The sequence below is a fragment of the Bombina bombina genome, chromosome 7 (assembly GCF_027579735.1).
Source record: "Bombina bombina isolate aBomBom1 chromosome 7, aBomBom1.pri, whole genome shotgun sequence".
In the NCBI taxonomy this organism is placed as follows: Eukaryota; Metazoa; Chordata; class Amphibia; order Anura; family Bombinatoridae; genus Bombina; species Bombina bombina.
In genome coordinates, this window is record NC_069505.1 from 375,723,697 (window position 1) to 375,744,610 (window position 20,914).

Sequence of the window (20,914 nt, forward strand, 5' to 3'; positions counted from 1 at the left end):
CTTTCATTATTCAGATAGAACATGCAAATTTAAACAACTTTCTAATTTACTTCCATTAACAAAATGTGCACAGTCTTTTTATATTTAAACTTTCTGAGTCACCAGCTCCTACTGAGCATGTGCAAGAATAAGTGTGTATGCATTTGTGAATGGCTGATTGCTGTCACATGGTACGTGTATGCATTTGTGATTGGCTGATGGCTGTCACATGGTACAGGGGGAGTGGAAAAAGACATAACTTTTAAAATTGTCAGAAAAAAATCTACTACTCATTTGAAGTTCGGACTAAGTGCTATTGCATTGTCTTGTTATCTTGCATTTGTTGTTTATGCAAATCTACAGTGTTGACTGGTCCTTTAAGCGCCTTAAAGATGAAGAATTTTAGAAAGCCAAAATATAATAGTTGTCACTTGCTAAATGATATGTGCTTTCATTACATATTTTATTACTTTTACCTTTATATGAAATATAAATATTGTATCTGCTCTCCAATAATCAGGGCCCATGCAAAACATCAACAGTACAGGAATCAAATCACTACACAACCTTTAGCTCCACATGATTTCAACAGTTAAAACCACTCAGTAATGTCTCATACACCATAAAAAAAAATTAAAAAAAATAACTTACTGTTAGATGTCCGTCGGAAGTTGGTTGGCATGGCTGAAACACATCCACTATGTGCCACAGGACAGTGTGAAAAGTTACAGTTCCGATTGCTCGCTGGTGCACACGTGATGACAGATGGCCGGTTCTAAGAATAAAAATAGTTCTTATTAATGAGTAATGGATGACTGACCCTCACGTTATAAAAAGCCCACAATGAATATGGAGAACCTTGCACTGCTGGTCAGGCTCAATTATTATCAAGGTAAAACATGGTTGTTATGAAATATGACAGTCATTTCAGTTATTGCTGTCCTAAAGATGACACAGGGCAAGGGTAATTGCAAACCAATTATCTGGATTTTTAACAGCAGCTTAACAATCAGTGTCATTCATTGCTTAGTGGGGAGCCTCTATAGACTCAGATACTTCATAATTAGCGCTGCAGAATCTGTTGGTGCTCTACAAATAACTAATAAACGTTATACCTAAGAGCTGGAAAACGCGTTGCTCTGCAATGTTTTAACAAGATGTTTTTAAATAAATGTTATTTTATTTAACTAAAACCTGTTATTTTGTTGAGTAAATCTTCTGGGAGCCTGTGGGGGGATTGCTGTCCTATTGTAGCTGCTATAGTGGCGGTGCAGTCTGCTGAACGACTGGAAGGATCCAGGCTGCTCAATACGCACCAACTTGGTGTGCAGCACAAATTGTGAGTGCATACGTTTTTGCATTTTTCCACACATATCTAAAGACTGTACTTGGCCATGTGATGTCCCTGCATGCTTTTTGTATTCTAGAATCATTTGGAGCCGGACCATTTTTGGTTCGGAACCTGGGTAGCGCTTGCCGATTGGTGGATAAATGTAGTGCTACCCGGGTGCTAAACCCAAAATAGGCCAGTTTCTAAGCTTACATTCTTGCATTTTCAAATAAAGATACTAAGAGAATGAAGAAATATTAACAGGAGTAAATTAGAAAGTTGCTTAAAATTGCTGCTCTATCTGAATCATGAAAGTTTAATTTGGACTAAACTCCCTTTAAAGTGTTCTAAAAGTAAAATAATAAAATGCTATGTTTGTTATATGCAAGCTAAAGTGCAATGATTAAATTATCTGTGTGTTTATCACATGCAGCGGGCTGTAAACAGTTAAAGTCAACTTTAAAGCAGCAAAGCACTACTGGGAGCTAGCTGAACACATATGGTGAACCAGACAAGATAAATGTGTGTAGCCACCATTCACCAGCTAGTTCCCAGTAGTGCATTGCTGCTGTAGATATTCTTTTTAACAAAGAATACCAAGATAAAGCAAACTTGATTAAAAAAAATGAATTTAAAAGTTTTAAAATTGCTCTATTTGAATCATTTAAGTTCTTGATTTTCATGCCCCTTTATAAAGGATACAACATGAACAACAACTTAAATTATGCTTACCTGATAATTTTCTTTCCTTTAGATGGAAAGAGTCCACAGCTGCATTAATTACTTTTGGGAAATAAGAACCTGGCCACCAGGAGGAGGCAAAGACACTCCAGCCAAAGGCTTAAATACTCCTCCCACTTCCCTCATCTGCCGAGGAACAAGGAGCAGTAGAAGAAATACCAGGGTGAAAAGGTGCCAGCAAAAGATAAGACGCCCCACGGAAAAAATACGGTTGGGGAGCTGTGGACTCTTTCCATCTGAAGCAGGTAAGCAAGTTTTTCTTCATAAATGGAGAGAGTCCACAGCTGCATTCATTACTTTTGGGAAAACAATACCCAAGCTATAGAGGACACTGAATGAAAAAATGGGAGGGTACAATAGGTGGCCCATTCTGAAAAAAAAAAAAAAAACACAACCCAACCAAACCCCATTATGTCGGAGCCGGGCAAAAAAAACTAGAATGAAAAGGCCCTAAGGACGCTGACCCGCAGATAGTCCGAAAGCCTAACTAGAGACCGCAAAGCAGACTCACTGAGCCAACACTCCTCCAGGAGAACTGTCGCCCAGCAGTCGGTCCCCACACAACCCTTACTAGTACAGTACCAAACCCCCCAAAAGGGAGAGGACAAGGGATACCCAAAAGGTACAGCAAGATCCAAAAGGAAAAAACCCCTTCAAAGGAAGGCCAAGTCCACAGAGACCCGAATTGGATCCCGAGAAAAAGGGAAGCCGGACCAGCTTAAGCAACGGCAGATCTGAAAGCAAGGGAACAGAAAGAAACCCCAAGACCGGCCCCTAAAAGGGCGGAAGAACTGACTCAGCCACTTCAACCTAGAGACAACCGAGCAGGCATTAGACCGAAGGAAATCTAGCAATGCCACCCAACTAAAGTCTCAATGTGGAGCCAGCAGCTACCCAGATGTAAAGGAACAACTCAAAGAGCAGACCAATCCCCGAACCAGATAAAACATCTGTTCCAACCTCCCGAACATAGGAGAGGCCCCTAAAAAAGGAACGACACCGCCGTAAGGAGGGCAACAAGCCCCCTGAAGAGGAGAGCATCGATAAACACCTGCCCATAAGACAGGAAGTCGAAGGAAGAACACAAGGCCATGTCACTGACGAACACGGAAATAATCCCTTAAAACACCATCGTGCAAGCACACGTACCAGACGCAAGAGTGACAGCTGAGCGACCGCAAACCTTCCGCTTGCTAGGCAGGAAAGCACACCATCAGGTCACATTAGTTGGCTGTCCCAAGGGAACCGTATCGTCCGGCACAAGACAAGCTCCAAGGAGCCCGACTTTCAGTAAATCTGGCCAAGTTGTAAAACAGAACAGCCAGAACATGGGCTAAGCCCAAGTACCCCGGAAACTGGAACCCCCAGGCCAGTCCTAGGATCAAAAGGTCCGGTAACATCCCACAGCGTGATCCACAAAGAGAAAACGCCGAGTAAAACCCTCGACAACCGGAAGATCAGGACAAGAAGCACGGGCCACACAAATGTTCGGAGTAAACAATCTCCCAGGAACATCAACCCCTCGTCTGATATCAAAAGCAGACCTCCCCAGGAAAAATCCAGAACAACAAGCACATCCCAACCCAAAGGAAGAGACCACCCCTTGCAGGAGCCCCCAAAGCCATAAAAGGACACTAGAGCTAACAGGCATCCAAGCAACATTAAAATGATTGTGCTTAAAAAGTGCAGCTAATCCCCCTTAAGGGGCACAAGGTGCAGCTCATCCTATCCACCTCGAAAGGAGGAAAGGCTGAGTAGACCTCGCCGGGATCGAACTAGCAACCCTCGGTTTGCTACAGTACAGAGCAGCCACAGAGCATTAATATGCGGAGCTAGCTGTTCAGCTAGCCAAGAGCTCCAGACACAAGGGGAACAGTGAGGACAAGTCACCCGAACAGAGCAACAGCAAGCCTCCACATAACCTCAGATTCGAAATAAGAGGACAGTAAAACATGGGTTTGGATGCCACCTGGATGGCAATATCTGAACCATATGAGTGGAAAACCACTAGGACCTTGTCTATCACAAGAAGGAAATGCAGAGCATTCCCAACACTGGGGAAGGACCCCTAACCGGAGCCGAAAAATGTCCCATAGCCGAGGATAGGGTCCCCAAACAGCTCAAAAACGTGTGAATAGAACACGAAGGCGAGACAGCCTGTAAGGAAAGGCACAACACTCAGGAACAGTTACACCCGAAGGGAACTGCACATGCCCTCCTGTGGCCGAGAGACTTGGGGCAATCGGGCACAATCGCAAAACGTATGTAAAATAAAAAAAGGGCCACAACCCCCAAGGGGAACAACCCACCCTCCGAGGAGGAAAACACATAACCTGGGTTACCCGCATGTGTAGTAGTAGAGAGCAGTAGGGAACTCGCCTCCCGGAGGACAGGGCCCCCTGAGGCGGATGGATCAGCATTACCTTGAATCCCTGAGCCCGAGGAACAAGGTGCTCTAGGACGGACTAAAGAACATAACTGACTGAACTCAGTCAATGGGGCCAATTCGCATTCGCCACAGGACGAAGAATCTGAATCAGAAAGTTAAACAATCTCAACATCAGCATCCTCCATAACTGGATAAAGGATAGCAAAAAAACATAATTTATGCTTACCTGATAAATTTATTTCTCTTGTAGTGTATCCAGTCCACGGATCATCCATTACTTGTGGGATATTCTCCTTCCCAACAGGAAGTTGCAAGAGGATCACCCACAGCAGAGCTGCTATATTGCTCCTCCCCTCACTGCCATATCCAGTCATTCGACCGAAACAAGACGAGAAAGGAGAAACCATAGGGTGCAGTGGTGACTGTAGTTTAATTAAAATTTAGACCTGCCTTAAAAAGACAGGGCGGGCCGTGGACTGGATACATTACAAGAGAAATAAATTTATCAGGTAAGCATAAATTATGTTTTCTCTTGTTAAGTGTATCCAGTCCACGGATCATCCATTACTTGTGGGATACCAATACCAAAGCTAAAGTACACGGATGATGGGAGGGACAAGGCAGGAACTTAAACGGAAGGAACCACTGCCTGTAGAACCTTTCTCCCAAAAACAGCCTCAGAAGAAGCAAAAGTGTCAAATTTGTAAAATTTTGAAAAGGTGTGAAGCGAAGACCAAGTCGCAGCCTTGCAAATCTGTTCAACAGAGGCCTCATTTTTAAAGGCCCAGGTGGAAGCCACAGCTCTAGTAGAATGAGCTGTAATCCTTTCAGGGGGCTGCTGTCCAGCAGTCTCATAGGCTAAGCGTATTATGCTCCGAAGCCAAAAGGAGAGAGAGGTTGCCGAAGCTTTTTGACCTCTCCTCTGTCCAGAGTAAACGACAAACAGGGCAGATGTTTGACGAAAATCTTCAGTAGCCTGTAAGTAAAACTTCAAGGCACGGACTACGTCCAGATTATGCAAAAGACGTTCCTTCTTTGAAGAAGGATTAGGACACAATGATGGAACAACAATCTCTTGATTGATATTCCTGTTAGAAACCACCTTAGGTAAAAACCCAGGTTTGGTACACAGAACTACCTTGTCTGAATGAAAAATCAGATAAGGAGAATCACAATGTAAGGCAGATAACTCAGAGACTCTTCGAGCCGAGGAAATAGCCATCAAAAACAGAACTTTCCAAGATAAAAGTTTAATATCAATGGAATGAAGGGGTTCAAACGGAACTCCCTGAAGAACTTTAAGAACTAAGTTTAAGCTCCACGGGGGAGCAACAGTTTTAAACACAGGCTTAATCCTAACCAAAGCCTGACAAAATGCCTGGATGTCTGGAACTTCTGCCAGACGCTTGTGCAAAAGAATAGACAGAGCAGAGAACTGTCCTTTTAAAGAACTAGCTGATAAGCCTTTGTCCAAACCCTCTTGGAGAAGGGACAATATCCTAGGAATCCTAACCTTACTCCATGAGTAACTCTTGGATTCACACCAATAAAGATATTTACGCCATTATCTTATGGTAGATTTTTCTGGTGACAGGCTTCGGAGCCTGTATTAAGGTATCAATGACTGACTCGGAGAAGCCACGCCTTGATAGAATCAAGCGTTCAATCTCCATGCAGTCAGTCTCAGAGAAATTAGATTTGGATGATTGAAAGGACCTTGTATTAGAAGGTCCTGCCTCAGAAGCAGAGTCCATGGTGGAAGAGATGACATGTCCACTAGGTCTGCATACCAGGTCCTGCGTGGCCACGCAGGCGCTATCAGAATCACCGATGCTCTCTCCTGTTTGATTTTGGCAATCAGTCGAGGGAGCAGAGGAAACGGTGGAAACACATAGGCCAGGTTGAAGAACCAAGGAGCTGCTAGAGCACCTATCAGCACCGCTCCCGGGTCCCTGGACCTGGATCCGTAACAAGGAAGCTTGGCGTTCTGGCGAGACGCCATGAGATCCAGTTCTGGTTTGCTCCAACGATGGACCAGTTGAGCAAACACCTCCGGATGGAGTTCCCACTCCCCCGGATGAAAGTCTGATGACTTAGAAAATCCGCCTCCCAGTTCTCTACGCCTGGGATGTGGATCGCTGACAGGTGGAAAGAGTGAGACTCTGCCCAGCGAATTATCTTTGAGACTTCTAACATCGCTAGGGAACTCCTGGTTCCCCCTTGATGGTTGATGTAAGCCACAGTTGTGATGTTGTCCGACAGAAATCTGATGAACCTCAGTGTTGCTAACTGAGGCCAAGCTAGAAGAGCCTTGAATATTGCTCTTAACTCCAGAATATTTATTGGGAGGAGTTTCTCCTCCTGAGTCCACGATCCCTGAGCCTTCAGGCAGTTCCAGACTGCGCTCCAACCTAGAAGGCTGGCATCTGTTGTTACAATCGTCCAATCTGGCCTGCGAAAGGTCATACCCTTGGACAGATGGACCCGAGAAAGCCACCAGAGAAGAGAATCTCTGGTCACTTGATCCAGATTTAGTAGAGGGGACAAATCTGAGTAATCCCCATTCCACTGACTTAGCATGCATAATTGCAGCGGTCTGAGATGCAGGCGCGCAAATGGCACTATGTCCATCGCCGCTACCATTAAGCCGATTACTTCCATGCACTGAGCCACTGACGGACGTGGAATGGAATGAAGGACACGGCAAGCATTTAGAAGTTTTGATAACCTGGACTCCGTCAGGTAAATTTTCATCTCTACAGAATCTATAAGAGTCCCTAGGAAGGAGACTCTTGTGAGTGGTGATAGAGAACTCTTTTCCACGTTCACTTTCCACCCATGCGACCTCAGAAGTGCCAGAACTATCTCTGTATGAGACTTGGCAATTTGAAAGCTTGACGCCTGTATCAGGATGTCGTCTAGATACGGAGCCACCGCTATGCCTCGCGGTCTTAGAACCGCCAGAAGTGAGCCCAGAACCTTTGTAAAAATTCTCGGGGCAGTGGCCAACCCGAAGGGTAGAGCTACAAATTGGTAATGCCTGTCTAGAAAGGCAAACCTTAGGAACCGATGATGATCTTTGTGAATCGGTATGTGAAGGTAGGCATCCTTTAAGTCCACTGTGGTCATGTACTGACCCTCTTGGATCATGGGTAGGATGGTCCGAATAGTTTCCATTTTGAATGATGGAACTCTGAGGAATTTGTTTAAAATCTTTAGATCCAAGATTGGTCTGAAAGTTCCCTCTTTCTTGGGAACCACAGATTTGAATAAAATCCCTGTCCTTGTTCCGTCCGCGGAACTGGATGGATCACTCCCATTACTAGGAGGTCTTGCACACAGCTTAGGAATGCCTCTTTCTTTATCTGGTTTGATGATAACCTTGAAAGATGAAATCTCCCTTGTGGAGGAGAAGCTTTGAAGTCCAGAAGATATCCCTGAGATATGATCTCCAACGCCCAGGGATCCTGAACACCTCTTGCCCACGCCTGGGCGAAGAGAGAAAGTCTGCCCCCCACTAGATCCATTTCCGGATAGGGGGGCGATCCTTCATGCTGTCTTGGGGGCAGCAGCAGGCTTTCTGGCCTGCTTGCCCTTGTTCCAGGACTGGTTAGGTTTCCAGGCCTGTCTGGAATGAGCAACAATTCCCTCTTGTTTTGAAGCGGAGGAAGTTGATGCTGCTCCTGCCTTGAAATTTCGAAAGGCACGAAAATTAGACTGTTTGGCCTTTGATTTGGCCCTGTCCTGAGGAAGGGTATGACCCTTGCCTCCAGTAATGTCAGCAATAATTTCCTTCAAGCCAGGCCCGAATAAGGTCTGCCCCTTGAAAGGAATGTTGAGTAATTTAGACTTTGAAGTCACGTCAGCTGACCAGGATTTAAGCCATAGCGCCCTACGCGCCTGGATGGCGAATCCGGTATTCTTAGCCGTTAGTTTAGTCAAATGAACAATGGCATCAGAAACAAATGAGTTAGCTAGCTTAAGCGTTCTAAGCTTGTCAATAATTTCATTCAATGAAGCTGTCTGGATGGCCTCTTCCAGGGCCTAAAACCAGAATGCCGCCGCAGCAGTGACAGGCGCAATGCATGCAAGGGGCTGTAAAATAAAACCTTGTTGAATAAACATTTTCTTAAGGTAACCCTCCAATTTTTTATCCATTGGATCTGAAAAAGCACAACTGTCCTCAACCGGGATAGTGGTACACTTTGCTAAAGTAGAAACTGCTCCCTCCACCTTAGGGACCGTCTGCTATAAGTCCCGTGTAGTGGCGTCTATTGGAAACATTTTTCTAAATATAGGAGGTGGGGAAAAGGGCACACCGGGTCTATCCCACTCTTTGCTAATAATTTCTGTAAGCCTTTTAGGTATAGGAAAAACGTCAGTACACACCGGCACCGCATAGTATCTATCCAGCCTACACAATTTCTCTGGAATTGCAACTGTGTTACAGTCATTCAGAGCAGCTAATACCTCCCCAAGCAATACACGGAGGTTCTCAAGCTTAAATTTAAAATTAGAAATCTCTGAATCAGACTGAATGAAGCTCTCCGTCATGTTCTGCATACTGTGACGCAGTATCAGACATGGCTCTAACAGCATTTGCGCGCTCTGTATCTCTCCTAACCCCAGAGCTATCGCACTTGCCTCTTAATTCAGGCAATCTAGATAATACCTCTGACAGGGTATTATTCATGATTGCAGCCATGTCCTACAAGGTAATCGCTATGGGCGTCCCTGATGTAATTGGCGCCATATTAGCGTGCGTCCCCTGAGCGGGAGGCGAAGGGTCTGACACGTGGGGAGAGTTAGTCGGCATAACTTCCCCCTCGACAGAACCCTCTGGTGATAATTCTTTTATAGATAAAGACTGATCTTTACTGTTTAAGGTGAAATCAATACATTTAGTACACATTCTCCTATGGGGCTCCACCATGGCTTTCAAACATAATGAACAAGTAGGTTCCTCTGTGTCAGACATGTTTAAACAGGCTAGCAATGAGACTAGCAAGCTTGGAAAACACTTTAAAACAAGTTTACAAGCAATATAAAAAACGTTACTGCACCTTTAAGAAACACAAATTTTCCCAAATTTTGAAATAAGTGAAAAAAATGCAGTTACACTAACGAAATTTTTACAGTGTATGTAATAAGTTAGCAGAGCATTGCACCCACTTGCAAATGGATGATTAACCCCTTAATACCAAAAACGGAATAACAAATGACAAAAACGTTTTTTAAACAGTCACAACAACTGCCACAGCTCTACTGTGGCTTTTTACCTCCCTCAATACGACTCTTGAAGCCTTTTGAGCCCTTCAGAGAAGTCCTGGATCATGCAGGAAGAAGCTGGATGTCTGTGTCTGTAATTTTTGCTGTGCAAAAAAAACGCCAAAATAGGCCCCTCCCACTCATATTACAACAGTGGGAAGCCTCAGGGAACTGTTTCTATGCAAAATTCAAGCCAGCCATGTGGAAAAAACTAGGCCCCAATAAGTTTTATCACCAAACATATGTAAAAAACGATTAAACATGCCAGCAAACGTTTTAAAATACACTTTTATAAGAGTATGTATCTCTATTAATAAGCCTGATACCAGTCGCTATCACTGCATTAAAGGCTTTACTTACATTAATCCGGTATCAGCAGCATTTTCTAGCAAATTCCATCCCTAGAAAAATATTTTAACTGCACATACCTTATTACAGGAAAACCTGCACGCTATTCCCCCTCTGAAGTTACCTCACTCCTCAGAATATGTGAGAACAGCAAAGGATCTTAGTTACTTCTGCTAAGATCATAGAAAACGCAGGCAGATTCTTCTTCTAAATACTGCCTGAGATAAACAGTACACTCCGGTACCATTTAAAAATAACAAACTTTTGATTGAAGAAATAAACTAAGTATAAAACACCACAGTCCTCTTACGACCTCCATCTTAGTTGAGAGTTGCAAGAGAATGACTGGGTATGGCAGTGAGGGGAGGAGCTATATAGCAGCTCTGCTGTGGGTGATCCTCTTGCAACTTCCTGTTGGGAAGGAGAATATCCCACAAGTAATGGATGATCCGTGGACTGGATACACTTAACAAGAGAAAATGGAATATATATATATATATATATATATATATATATATATATATATATATATATATATATATATATATATATATATAAAACAATTTAGACAGCACCTGACACCCACAATGGCTGGGGCACTCACAATATGAACCAGACACCAGCAGACTAGAATTCTCCGTCACCACACAGTCTGGAATGCGTAAATGGAAGACCAGAACATAAACACGCCCGGTCACAAGGTGAACCATACAGTCGAAAAAAAGCGCGCCCAACCGTAAGGTTGCGTCACTTCGAAAGACTGTTAAGTTAAAAAAAAGCCACAAGCCCAGTTAACACTACACATAAGCAGAATAAATCACAAACATGATTAAAAACCCTCCTGTTCAATAATCCCCCTCAGGAGATATAAACCCTTGATTCCAAGATACTAAAGGAGTCCCACTGAGACCCTGTATTTTTCATGCAAGTTTGCAGGAACAAATGAGTTACAGTACAATCATGAAGTAGTAAAATGAAACGATCTTACAGGAATCTACGCCGTGGAACAGGAACACGGCCCTTCAAGTGTGATGGATAGTAGCCTTGCCTCCGCCATGGACTTGACAGAATAAAGCAGGCAGCAAAGCGAAGTTCGACAACGCCAATTGCTTGTGGAGTTGTTAAAATGAGTCGGGATGGTTTCGCAGAAAGACTCTTTCTGCATCTCCGGACTCTAACCTTCATCCAAGCCCTAACTGAGAGAGACTGACAGTATTACTTAAAACCCCCGTCCCATGTCGAAGAGTACTAGCCTCCATAAGAGACGAAAACAAACTTCTGACACTTCTCTGCCAACCTCCTGGGACGAAAGACAAAGAATGACTGGGGATGAGGGAAGTGGGAGGAGTATTTAAGCCTTTGGCTGGGGTGTCTTTGCCTCCTCCTTGTGGCAAGGTTCTTATTTCCCAAAAGTAATGAATGCAGCTGTGGAATCTTTCCATTTATGAATAAAACAGAGGTAGAAATGTATTTTAAGTGTTCAAGACAAATTAAAATGTAGCTTTCAATGACAAAGATTCTAAGAAAACTATATTAGCATTAGAAGAGCAGGGATTAAATAAAATAAAGTCCTTACATAAATACCATGTAAGAATTCACCTTGAGAACAGAGTAAAACTTTGGGGACCAACTTATAAAAACAGAATTTATGCTTACCTGATAAATTACTCTCTCTTGTGGTGTATCCAGTCCACGGGTTCATCCTTTACTTGTGGGATATTCTCCTTCATAACAAGAAGTGGCAAAGAGAGCACACAGCAGAGCTGTCCATATAGCTCCCCCTCTAGCTCCAACCCCCCAGTCATTTGACCGAAGGTTAGGAAGAAAAAGGAGAAACCATAGGGTGCAGTGGTGACTGTAGTTTAAACTAAAAATCTACCTAATAGCCAGGGGGGGCCGTGGACTGGATACACCACAAGAGAAAGTAATTTATCAGGTAAGCATAAATTCTGTTTTCTCTTGTAAGGTGTATCCAGTCCACGGGTTCATCCTTTACTTGTGGGATACCAATACCAAAGCTTTAGGACACGGATGAAGGGAGGGAACAAGACAGGCACCTTAAACGGAAGGCACCACTGCTTGTAAAACCTTTCTCCCAAAAAAAGCCTACGAAGAAGCAAAAGTATCGAATTTGTAAAATTTGGAAAAAGTATGCAGCGAAGACCAAGTCGCTGCCTTACAAATCTGTTCAACAGAAGCCTCATTTTTAAAAGCCCATGTGGAAGCCACTGCTCTGGTAGAATGAACAGTAATTGTTTCAGGAGGCTGCTGGCCAGCAGTCTCATAGGCCAGACAAATAATGCTTTTCAGCCAAAAGGAAAGAGGTAGCAGTCGCCTTCTGACTGGGGACACATTCTGAGAGGGGGTTTCACCATGGCTTCTAAATACATTGAACAAGGATTTTCCTTAGTGTCAAACATGTTTAACAGACTAGCAGTAAGACAAACAGGCTTAGAAATCACTTTAATCAAGTAAAAACACACGTGCAAAAACCGTTACTGTGCCTTTAAGAGATAAAAAAGGCACACAATTTTCCAAAACAGTGAAAAATGCAGCAAACTTTTCGAAGTTTTCACAGTATGTACCTAAAGCATTGGTAAGATTGCACAACTAGCAAGAAAAACGATTAACCCCTTAATGCCCAAAACGGATCAATAGCAAGCTAACAACCGGTTAAAACGACTTCAGCACCTTACCACAGCTCTGCTGTGGCCCTACCTGCCCTTAGGAACCAGATTTGTGGGGAAAAAGCTTCTTATAGGCCCTCAAACTGAAGCAGGACCCTCCATGTATGTGAAACAGCCTGAAGATCTAGTCAATCTAACTGCGCATCTGAGGCGCGAAATTAGGCCCCTCCCACCTTACTCTGGTGCTGTGAGGCCTAAAGAAACACTCCTAAGTGTTATAATAGCCATGTGGGTAACAACCCCTGAAAAAACCCCAAAGGAACCTTCAAAGTGTCTCAAAAAACGATATTTATTAGTAAAAACCGTTTGCCATAAAATAGTGTCAACCAGCATAAATTAGCCCTGTTATGTAAGCTTGTAATTCCATACTTAGTCTCTGAATAAAGCTTACCCTTCCCTCATGGAGATCTTATCAGTCCTTTTCTAGCATTATCACAGTCTTGTCTAGAAATAAATGACTGAACATACCTTATTGCAGCCTAACCTGCAAACCGTTCCCCCCAACTGAAGTTTTCTTGTACTCCTCAGTCCTTTGTGGGAACAGCAGTGGATTTTAGTTACAACATGCTAAAATCATCTTCCTCCCTGCAGAAATCTTCATCTCTTTTCTGCTAGAGAGTAAATAGTACACACCGGTACCATTTAAAATAAACTTTTGCTTGTAGAACAAAAACTACAAATCTAACACCACATTCACTTTACCCTTCCGAGAGGGACCGTATTGCTTAGAGCCGGCAAAGAGAATGACTGGGGGGTGGAGCTAGAGGGGGAGCTATATGGACAGCTCTACTGTGTGCTCTTTTTGCCACTTCCTGTTAGGAAGGAGAATATCCCACAAGTAAAGGATGAACCCGTGGACTGGATACACCTTACAAGAGAAAAGGATAATGTAGTTCAAGGAAGGGATAAAAAATGAATGAGGATTGGAAGATTTAATATATTTACAGAGCCAAATGTTTTACCATAGAAAAGAGGCACTGGTATAGGTTTGCATGTCAGTTTCGTTCACTGCCGATTTGCACAGATCTTAGTGTGTTTCACTTACACAAGAAAATATTCGGCTCCAAAAAGAGGCAAATAACAAAAAGCAGCCCTTGACTTCTGCATTAGAATTAAAATGATCAACAAAATAGTTTTTTTTTTTTTTTTTACTGTAAGACCAATTAAACTCTGGAACCGTTTGCCTGAGTAGGTGGTGACTGCTAATACAATTGAAACATTTACTTAGATACAATTTCTTCCAAGAACAGAATTGAAGGTCAAGTCTGCTTATGTTAAATGGGTAAGCATTTTTAAGGTATTGCTCGACTTAAGGGCCCCCGTGGCAACCCCCTGTCTAAAGAAAATCTACTTGGTTGTCAGTAGACAAGGTGAATTATCTTTGTTTCTCACTGAGATCAGTTGCTTTCTAGGGGGACAAGTGATTTTTTTGTTCAAAACAAGTAGTTGCTTGACTACAAGATGATAGAACAATGTTCAGTGAAAAAACAGAATTTATGCTTACCTGATAAATTACTTTCTCTTACAGTGTATCCAGTCCACGGATTCATCCTTTACTTGTGGGATATTCTCATTCCCTACAGGAAGTAGCAAAGAGAGCACACAGCAAAGCTGTCCATATAGCTCCCCCTCTAGCTCCACCCCCCAGTCATTCGACCAAAGTTTAGGAAGAAAAAGGAGAAACCATAGGGTGCAGTGGTGACTGTAGTTTAAACAAAAAATTTTTTACCTGACTTAAATGCCAGGGCGGGCCGTGGACTGGATACAACGCAAGAGAAAGTAATTTATCAGGTAAGCATAAATTCTGTTTTCTCTTGCAAGGTGTATCCAGTCAACGGATTCATCCTTTACTTGTGGGATACCAATACCAAAGCTTTAGGACACGGATGAAGGGAGGGAACAAGACAGGTACCTTAAACGGAAGGCACCACTGCTTGCAAAACCTTTCTCCCAAAAATAGCCTACGAAGAAGCAAAAGTATCGAATTTGTAAAATTTGGCAAAAGTATGCAGTGAAGACCAAGTCGCTGCCTTACAAATCTGTTCAACAGAAGCCTCATTTTTGAAAGCCCATGTGGAAGCCACTGCTCTGGTAGAATGAGCAGTAATTCTTTCAGGAGGCTGCTGGCCAGCAGTCTCATAGGCCAAATGGATGATGCTTTTCAGCCAAAAGGAAAGAGAGGTAGCAGTCGCTTTCTGACCTCTCCTCTTACCAGAACAGATAAACAAGGAAGATGTTTGTCTGAAATCCTTAGTTGCTTGTAAATAGAACTTTAAAGCACGAACTACATCAAGATTGTGTAATAGACGTTCCTTCTTCGAAGATGGATTAGGACACAGAGAAGGAACAACTATTTCCTGGTTAATATTCTTGTTAGAAACAACTTTAGGAAGAAAACCAGACTTGGTACGCAATACTACCTTATCTGCGTGGAACACCAGGTAAGGTGAATCACACTGTAAGCAGATAATTCTGAAACTCTTCGAGCAGAAGAGATAGCTATCAAAAACAAAACTTTCCAAGATAACAACTTAATGTCTATGGAATGTAAAGGTTCAAACGGAACCCCTTGAAGAACTGAAAGAACTAGATTTACCCATGGCGGAGCCACAGGTTTATAGACAGGCTTGATTCTGACTAAAGCCTGAGCAAACGCTTGAACGTCTGGTACCTCTGCCAGACGCTTGTGTAACAGGATAGACAAAGCAGATATTTGTCCTTTTAAGGAACTAGCTGACAATCCTTTCTCCAGTCCTTCTTGGAGAAAGGACAATATCCTGGGAATCCTAATCTTACTCCATGAGTAACCCTTGGATTCACACCAACAAAGATATTTCCGCCATATCTTATGGTAGATTTTCCTGGTGACAGGCTTTCTAGCCTGAATCAGAGTATCTATAACTGACTCAGAGAACCCACGCTTTGATAGAATTAAGCGTTCAATCTCCAAGCAGTCACACGTAGAGAAACTAAATTTGGATGCTTGAACGGACCCTGTATTAGAAGATCCTGCCTCATTGGCAGTGTCCATGGTGGGACAGATGACATGTCCACTAGGTCTGCATACCAAGTCCTGCGTGGCCACACAGGCACTATCAGAATCACCGAAGCCTTCTCCTGCTTGATTCTGGCAACCAGACGCGGGAGGAGAGGAAACGGTGGAAAAACATAAGCCAGATTGAAGGACCAAGGCGCTGCTAGAGCATCTATCAATACCGCCTTGGGATCCCGGGACCTGGACCCGTAGAGAGGAAGTTTGGTGTTCTGACGGGACGCCATCAGATCCAACTCTGGGGTGCCCCATAGCTGAGTCAGCTGGGCAAATACCTCCGGGTGGAGTTCCCACTCCCCCGGGTGAAAAGTCTGACGACTTAGAAAATCCGCCTCCCAATTGTCTACTCCTGGGATGTGAATTGCTGAGAGATGGCAGGAGTGATCCTCCACCCACCTGATTATTTTGGTTACTTCCGTCATCGCTAGGGAACTCTTTGTTTCCCCCTGATGATTGACGTAAGCTACAGCCGTGATGTTGTCCGACTGAAATCTGATGAATTTGGCCGCCGCTAGTTGAGGCCATGCCTGAAGAGAGTTGAATATCGCCCTCAGTTCCAGAATGTTTATCGGGAGAGGAGTTTCTTCCCGAGACCATAAGCCCTGAGCTTTCAGGGAGTCCCAGACTGCACCCCAGAATAACAGACTGGCGTCCGTCATTACGATGATCCACTCTGGCCTGCGGAAACATATTCCTTGAGACAGGTGATCCTGAGACAACCACCAGAGAAGAGAATCTCTGGTCTCCTGGTCCAACTGAATTTGAGGAGACAAATCTGCATAATCCCCATTCCACTGTTTGAGCATGCATAGTTGCAGTGGTCTGAGGTGTATCCGAGCAAAAGGGACTATTGTCCATTGCCGCAACCATTAGTCCGATTGTCTCCATGCACTGAGCCACAGATGGCCAAGGAATGGAATAAAGAGCTCGGCAAGTAGTTAAGAGTTTTAGCTTTCTGACCTCCGACAGAAATATTTTCATTTCTACCGAGTCTATCAGGGTTCCTAGGAATGGAACTCTTGTGAGGGGGGAGAGAGAACTCTTTTTGATGTTCACCTTCCACCCGTGAGACCACAGAAAGGCCAATACAATCTCCGTGTGAGACTTGGTTCTTTGGAAAGTTGACACCTGAATTAAGATGTCGTCTAGGTAAGGCACCACTGCTATGCCCCGCGGTCTTAGAACCGCCAGGAGGGACCCTAGCACCTTTGTGAAAATTCTGGGAGCAGTGGCCAACCCGAAAGGAAGAGCCACAAACTGAAAATGCTTGTCCAGAAAGGCGAACCCGAGAAACTGGTGATGATCTTTGTGGATAGGAATGACCAGATACGCATCCTTTAGATCCACGGTAGTCATATATTGACCCTCCTGGATCATAGGCAAGATTGTCCGAATTGTCTCCATCTTGACTGATGGGACTCTGAGGAATTTGTTTAGAATTTTGAGATCCAGGATTGGTCTGAAAGTTCCTTCTTTTTTTGGGAACCACAAACAGGTTTGAGTAAAACCCCAGTCCTTGTTCTGAAATTGGAACTGGGTGGATCACTCCCATTGTATGTAGATCTTCTACACAGCGTAAAAACGCCTCTCTCTGTCTGATCTGTAGAGCCTTCCCCTTGGAGAGTCCTTGAATTCTAGAAGGTATCCCTGGGCTACAATCTCTAATGCCCAAGGATCGTGTACATCTCTTGCCCGGCCTGAGCGAAGAGAGAGAGTCTGCCCCCTACTAGATCCGGTCCCGGATCGGGGGCTACCCCTTCATGCTGTCTTGGTGGCAGCTGCAGGCTTTTTGGCCTGTTTAACCTTATTCCAGCCCTGGTAAGGCTTCCAGTTTGCCTTGGGCTGTGAAGCGTTACCCTCTTGCTTTGCAGCCGGAGAGGATGAAGCGGGGCCGTTCCTGAAATTGCGAAAGGAACGAAAATTAGCTTTGTTCTTTGTTTTAAAGGCTTTGTCCTGAGGGAGAGCATGGCCTTTTCCCCCGGTTATATCTGAAATAATCTCTTTCAATTCAGGCCCGAATAGGGTCTTCCCTTTGAAAGGAATGTTCAAAAGCTTGGATTTAGACGACACATCGGCCGACCAGGACTTTAGCCATAGCGCCCTGCACGCCAAAATGGCGAAACCTGAATTTTTCGCTGCTAACTTAGCTATTTGGAAAGCGGCGTCAGTGATAAAAGAATTTGCTAGCTTTAGAGCCTTAATTCTATCCATAATTTCCTCACATGAGGTCTCCGTCTGGAGCGAGTCTTCCAGCGCCTCAAACCAGAAAGCAGCTGCAGTAGTTAAGGAATAATGCAGGCAATAGGTTGGAGAAGAAAACCTTGTTGAACAAAAAATTTCTTAAGTAAACCCTCTAACTTCTTATCCATAGGGTCTTTAAAAGCACAACTGTCTTCAATTGGTATGGTTGTGCATTTAGCTAGTGTAGAAACAGCCCCCTCCACCTTAAGGACCGTCTGCCACGAATCCCGCATGGGGTCAGATATGGGGAACATTTTCTTAAAAACAGGAGGGGGGACAAAAGGGACACCTGGCCTATCCCACTCCCTAGTAACGATATCCGCAATCCTCTTAGGGACCGGAAACGCATCCGTGTAAACAGGGACCTCTAGGTACTTGTCCATTTTACACAATATCTCTGGGATCACCAAAGGGTCACAGTCATCCAGAGTAGCTAATACCTCCCTAAGTAAAACATGGAGGTGTTCTAGTTTAAATTTAAAAGCCAATGTATCTGAATCTGTCTGGGGAGGAACCCTTCCTGAATCAGAGACTTCTCCCTCAGACATCAAATCCCTCGCTCCCACTTCAGAGCGTTGTGAGGGTATATCGGATACGGCTACCAAAGCGTCAGAATGCTCATAATCTGTTCTTAAAACTGAGCTATCACGCTTTGCAGGTAACACGGGCAGTTTAGATAAGAAGGCTGTAAGAGAATTATCCATGACTGCCGCTAAGTCTTGTAATGTAAAAGGGTTAGACGCACTAGAGGTACTAGGCGTCGCTTGCGCGGGGGCGTAACTGGTTGTGACACTTGGGGAGAGGCAGACGGGCTACCCTCGTTACCCTCAGTCTGAGAATCATCTTGAGCCACATTCTTAAGTGCAACAATATGATCTTTAAAGTGTATAGACATATCAGTACATGTGGGACACATTCTGAGAGGGGGATCCACCATGGCTTCTAAACACATTGAACAAGGATTTTCCTTAGTGTCAGACATGTTTAACAGACTAGTAGAGTACACAAACAGGCTTGGAATCACTTTAATCAAATAAACACAATTTGAAAAAAAACGTTACTGTGCCTTTAAGAGATAAAAAGATCACACAATTTTTACAAAACGGTGAAAAATGCAGCAATCTTACTGAAATTTTCACAGTATGTAGCTAAAGCCTTAATAAGATTGCACCCCAAGTTTCAAAACGATTAACCCCTTAATGACCAAACCGGAGCAGCCTAAAGCCAACACCTGGTTAAATCACTACAGCACCTTGCCACAGCCTTGCTGTGGCCCTACCTTCCCTTAGGGATCAGATTTGGGGGAATATAGCTTTTTTTAGGCCCTCAAACATCAGCAGGACCCTCTATGTGAAACAGCATGAACTTATCTGCAATTCTAACTGTGCATCTGAGGCAATTAGGCCCCTCCAACTCTACTCCGGCTGTGAGGCCTAATAAATCACTCCTAAGTGACTAAAAAACAGCCCTGTGGTAATAACCCCAGAAAAAAACCCCAAAAGGGCTTTCAAAGTGTCTTGCAAAAAGATTTTTCCTTAGCCAAACAATCGATTGCCCTGAATAAGTGTCAACCAGTATATTAGTCCTATTATGTAAGCATTCAATTCCTTACTAAGTCTGTGAACATAGCTTACCCTCCCCTCATGGGGATATTGTCAGTCCTTCTAGCATTATCTCAGTCTTGTCTAGAAATAAATGACTGAACATACCTTATTGCAGATCACCCTGCAAACTGTTCCCCCCAACTGAAGTTTTCTGGTACTCCTCAGTCCTGTGTGGGAACAGCAGTGGATTTTAGTTACAACATGCTAAAATCATTTTCCTCTCAGCAGAAATCTTCATCACTTTTCTGCTAGAGAGTAAATAGTACAAACCGGTACCATTTAAAATAAACTTTTGATTGAAGATAATAAAACTACAATTCTAACACCACATTCACTTTACACTCCCGAGAGAGACCCTAGTGCTTAGAGCCAGCAAAGAGAATGACTGGGGGGTGGAGCTATATGGACAGCTTTGCTGTGTGCTCTCTTTGCCACTTCCTGTAGGGAATGAGAATATCCCACAAGTAAAGGATGAATCCGTGGACTGGATACACCTTGCAAGAGAAAGATTCCCCATTTTTAAACAAGCAGTCATATCTATGCTGTATGATGTCATAACACAATGACAATATCTATAAAAGAAATTCCACAAACCCAAGTAAAGCAGACGGTGTCACCGGAGTAGACTGTATAGATAATATAGATATGTAAAGAATTAAAGTATGGTAGTTTCTTTTTGAATTCCCCAATCTCGTAATAAACTGAAAAGCTAGTAGCAACAAACTGAGGTCTGACAACAAAGAATTAACAAGCTACCTGTTGTCGGTCCACAGGAGACAATGTTGGTGCAATGCCAACTGTTCTGGACCCATCCAAGCTGTTTTTAGTGAGTGCTAGCGGTTGATCCATAGTAAGAGTTGGAATAGATGCATATAAATGATTTCCATGTAGACTCATGTTTGGTGCTGCAGCTCTCTCTATTGGGCTTCGGCTTCTGTCCCTGTGATCTTTTCGGTAATCCCCATTAATAGTCTTGCTTCTACAGAGGGGAAAAAAAAAAAAAGTTTAAAAATGTTTTTTTATTTTAATCCATCACATATGTATACTGAGAATTTGATTTTGATTCTAAATTAGTTGGCAAATAATGCAAATACTGCATTGTTAAATGGTTCAGAATTGCAATAAGACACTACCAGGCAACACATACATGATAAAAAGACAATGCAATGGCACTTAGTCTGAACCTCAAATGAGTAGTAGGTTTTTTTCTGACAAATTTCAAAGTTATGTCTATGTCCACTCCCCCTGTACCATGTGGCACCCTTCAGCCAATCA

The 20,914-nt window shown here is 43.5% G+C and overlaps 1 protein-coding gene across 1 annotated transcript; it reads right to left on the reverse strand.

Moving 5' to 3' along the window:
- Nucleotides 1-484: 484 nt before the first annotated feature.
- Nucleotides 485-20,632, reverse strand: VGLL4 (vestigial like family member 4; the record flags this gene model as incomplete). The annotated part of the gene is made up of 2 exons (XM_053689402.1): nucleotides 485-754; nucleotides 20,396-20,632. Coding segments are annotated over 2 exons (399 nt in total), but the record flags the coding sequence as incomplete, so codon positions are not given.
- Between the last annotated feature and the right edge of the window lie 282 nt (nucleotides 20,633-20,914).